The 3,492-nt window shown below is 41.9% G+C and overlaps 1 protein-coding gene across 2 annotated transcripts in view; it reads right to left on the bottom strand.

Moving 5' to 3' along the window:
- Positions 1-3,492, bottom strand: part of Klhl12 (kelch like family member 12) — a 31,932-nt gene that overhangs the window by 27,293 nt on the left and 1,147 nt on the right. For both annotated transcript variants that reach the window (XM_021197595.2, XM_029539114.1), the window contains exon 2: positions 857-1,057. In XM_021197595.2, coding sequence (XP_021053254.1) covers positions 857-1,051 — 195 coding nt within the window. In that variant the 5' untranslated portion in view covers positions 1,052-1,057. The remainder of the gene's footprint in view (positions 1-856; positions 1,058-3,492) is intronic.

The raw sequence follows: 3,492 nt of genomic DNA, 5'->3' as shown, positions 1-3,492 counted from the left end.
TCTCTCTCTCTCTCTCTCTCTCTCTCTCTCTCTCTCTCTCTCTCATAATTTTGGTTTTGGAGAAAACATCTCATATAGTTCCAAATAGCCTAAAACTCTGTATGTAGGCAAGGTCTTAACCTCGTGGCTTTATGTATATTAGGTAATCATTACACCAACTGAGCTACATCCCCTGCCCTTGTTTTTATGAGACGGGATCTCACCAGGAGGCCAGCCTTGAACTCCTGATCCTATTTCCACTTCCCAACTGCTGGCAATACAGACATGTGCTATCACAACAAGCTAAGTTAATACTACATAGTCATTCATTAAATCCCCTCTTCCCCTCACTGGGAGTCACCCAGAAATCTGTATCAGTAGCATACTCATTTTCTATAATTATTGATGATTTAAAGGAGAAAGCCATCACATGTCTTATTCAGAGCTTACCTATTTGACTAACACATTATACAGATTCACTGGTTTACCAGACTTTTTTTTTTTTCATTGTTGAGTAGTTTCAGATGGGTGTTATTCTGTAGCCCGGACTGGCCTCAAATTTATGGTGATCTTCCCACTGTCAGGACTGTAAATGTGAGCTACTATATCTGGTTTCAAATTTCTATTTTATTTACTAAGCACAGGGAAGAGCCCCCAATACTTTTGACTTCTGACTGTGTGTTGGAAAACGTCCCCTTTGATTAAGCAGCCCCTTCAGAAGACACATATGACAGTGACAGCAAGATTAACCCTGGTGACCAATTGGCTGACAACTGCTATAGCTGAATCACCAACACGTGCTATTTTGTCCCTTGAAGTAAGAGGACTGCAAGGTTACAATGTGAATTTCATTTAGGTAGCAATGACTTGCATTTACCTCACTAGTGAACATGGCACAGAAATAATCACTGCAGGCAGCCAGCACAATCCGATGCGCAGGGAAGTCTTTCTGCTCCACTCTCAAGGTCACATCACAAAGGGTGTTGCTCTTCCTGAGGGAGTTCATTGAGTTGAGGATGGACTTAGCGTGAGTGTTTGTCATTATGTCTTTAGGGGCCATAATGCCGCCCATCAAGCACTAAGGGGAAAGAACAAAGGCGTCTTTGGACAATTTGGCTACAAGGGAAAAAGATCATAATGAAGAAGTGGGAAACCAAACACACAATTAGTTCTACAAATTAAGGAACTAAAAGGGCTTCCTTAACCGCAAACTTCCCCAAATCCCGAGCACTTTTGACCCCGGCACCACCACAATCTGCCAACACGGACTCCAGTAAAGGTTACCTCTTCTTCCTCCAGATTTCATATTCTACATCTTTGGATTCAACCAAGGAAGGAGTAAAATATCAAAAACTAAAGAACTGATTTTGAACATGTACAGACTTTTATCATTTTCCCTAGTGAATACTGTATCTTAGCATTACTATGCTGTGATAAAACATCGTGACCGAAAAGCAACCTGGGAGGAAAGGGTTATTTGTCTTACATATCCTGAGTCACAGTCTAGTGACCGGAGCAGAGGTGGGAACTAATATTCCAGGAGGTAAGGTAGGAGACGATGCTGAGACCGTGTCAGGGTAGCTTACTCATTTGCTCCTCATGGCTTGCTCAATTTCCTTCTCTCTCTCTCTCTCTCTCTCTCTCTCTCTCTCTCTCTCTCTCTCTCTCTCTCTCCCTTCCTTCCTTCCTTCCTTCCTTCCTTTTCTTTGTTTTGCTTTGGTTTACTTTGTTTTTGTTTATTTTCTTTTCGAGACAGGGTTTCTCTGTGTNACATATCCTGAGTCACAGTCTAGTGACCGGAGCAGAGGTGGGAACTAATATTCCAGGAGGTAAGGTAGGAGACGATGCTGAGACCGTGTCAGGGTTGTAATATAACTCAGGAAAATTGTGTGGTGTGAAAGTGAAGGTTGCATCCCTCTCTCTCACCCTCTCCCTCTCTCTCCCTCCCTCCTTCCCTCTTCCTTCCTTCCTTCCTTCCTTCCTTCCTTTTCTTTGTTTTGCTTTGGTTTACTTTGTTTTTGTTTATTTTCTTTTCGAGACAGGGTTTCTCTGTGTAGCCCTGGCTGTTCTGGAACTCACTTTGTAGACCAGGCTGGCTTGGAAAAGAGATCCGATTCCCTTTGCCTTCCAAGTGCTGGGACTAAAGGTGTGCATCACCACCAATCAGCTCAGACTACTTTTTACAGAGGCCTGCGGTCCAGAGGTGGCACAGTGAGAAAAGCCCTTCGCGACCAATCTCTAAGTTAAAAAATGCCCTACCAGCTGGCCTGCTGGCAGCCCAATCTTCTGTAAGCATTATCTTAATCAAGGCTCCCTCTTCTCAGATGACCATAGCTTTTGTCACACTGACATAAACTAGCCAGCACAAATACAGTAAATAAGTGTACTGTTTTAGACATGATAAGTAATCCAGAACTTGTCTTGATGGGGTGTGCATGAGGTATACGCAAATACTATGCATTTAACTCTACATGACTTCAGAGCCAGGTATGGTGGCATGTCATCCCCTGTAAACCAAGCATTCAGGAGACAGAAGTAGATTGCTGCAAGTTGGAACTCACCCTGGTCTACATAATGAGCCCCAGGCCAGCCAGGGCTCCATAAAGAGACTCTTGTCTCAAGGGAGGCAGTGGCAGGCAGATTTCTGAGTTCAAGGCCAGCCTGGTCTACAGCGAGTTCCAGGACAGCCAGAGCTACATAGAGAAACCCTGTCTCGAAAAACAAAAACAAAACAAAGTAAACCAGCACACTCCCGATTTTGGCATCTATGGAATTTATTTATTTATTTATTTATTTATTTATTTATTTATTTATTTATTTTTTTAGACCAGGTTTTTCTGTGTGGCCTCGGCTGTCCTGGATCTCATTCTGTAGATTGGCCTGGCCTTGAACTCACAGAGATCCACCTGCCTCAGATTCTCCCTGAAATTTTCCTCCTCAGAACACTTTCTGGGGGAATGCAATGAAGGTGCTTATAAAAACAGTCTTTTATTTGAGGATACAAAACTTTCTAAAATGAACTAAAGAAAAAAGAAACTATTCATCCAAAGTCTACAATCCTAATTTCTTAAGATTAAAGACATGTAGAATTCTGAGATTCTACATTGTCATCTTTTGTTTAGTAGCTCCGACAAAAGCACTTGGGACACTCCCTCCAACAACTCTGCAACGTGTATTTAACAAAAAACTGAGATTTGCTAAAGTAAATGTTTTTTGTTTTTAAAAGGTTTGCTTAAGTCAATATAGTTTCAATTGTGAGATGCAAGAAACTGGGGATTTGCTGAATTCCCATAATCTGAAGATTATTAAGATTTCCTAGTGTTTTCGCACAGGGCCCAGCCTGTGATTAAACTATAAGATTTGTGTCATAAATGACAGTAACCCCAGAGCAGCAACTTGCCTCCTAGCACAAAGCCTGACCATATATTCACCTTTCAGAAACAACACATTCTAGAACAGCTAATATGTGAATAGAGGGGTTCCATTCTAAATCATTCTAGAAGGCAAAAAAAA

Source organism: Mus pahari, chromosome 5, assembly GCF_900095145.1.
Source record: "Mus pahari chromosome 5, PAHARI_EIJ_v1.1, whole genome shotgun sequence".
In the NCBI taxonomy this organism is placed as follows: domain Eukaryota; kingdom Metazoa; phylum Chordata; class Mammalia; order Rodentia; family Muridae; genus Mus; species Mus pahari.
The sequence above is the reverse complement of the archived record's forward strand: the minus strand, read 5'-3'. Positions and strand labels throughout refer to the sequence as shown.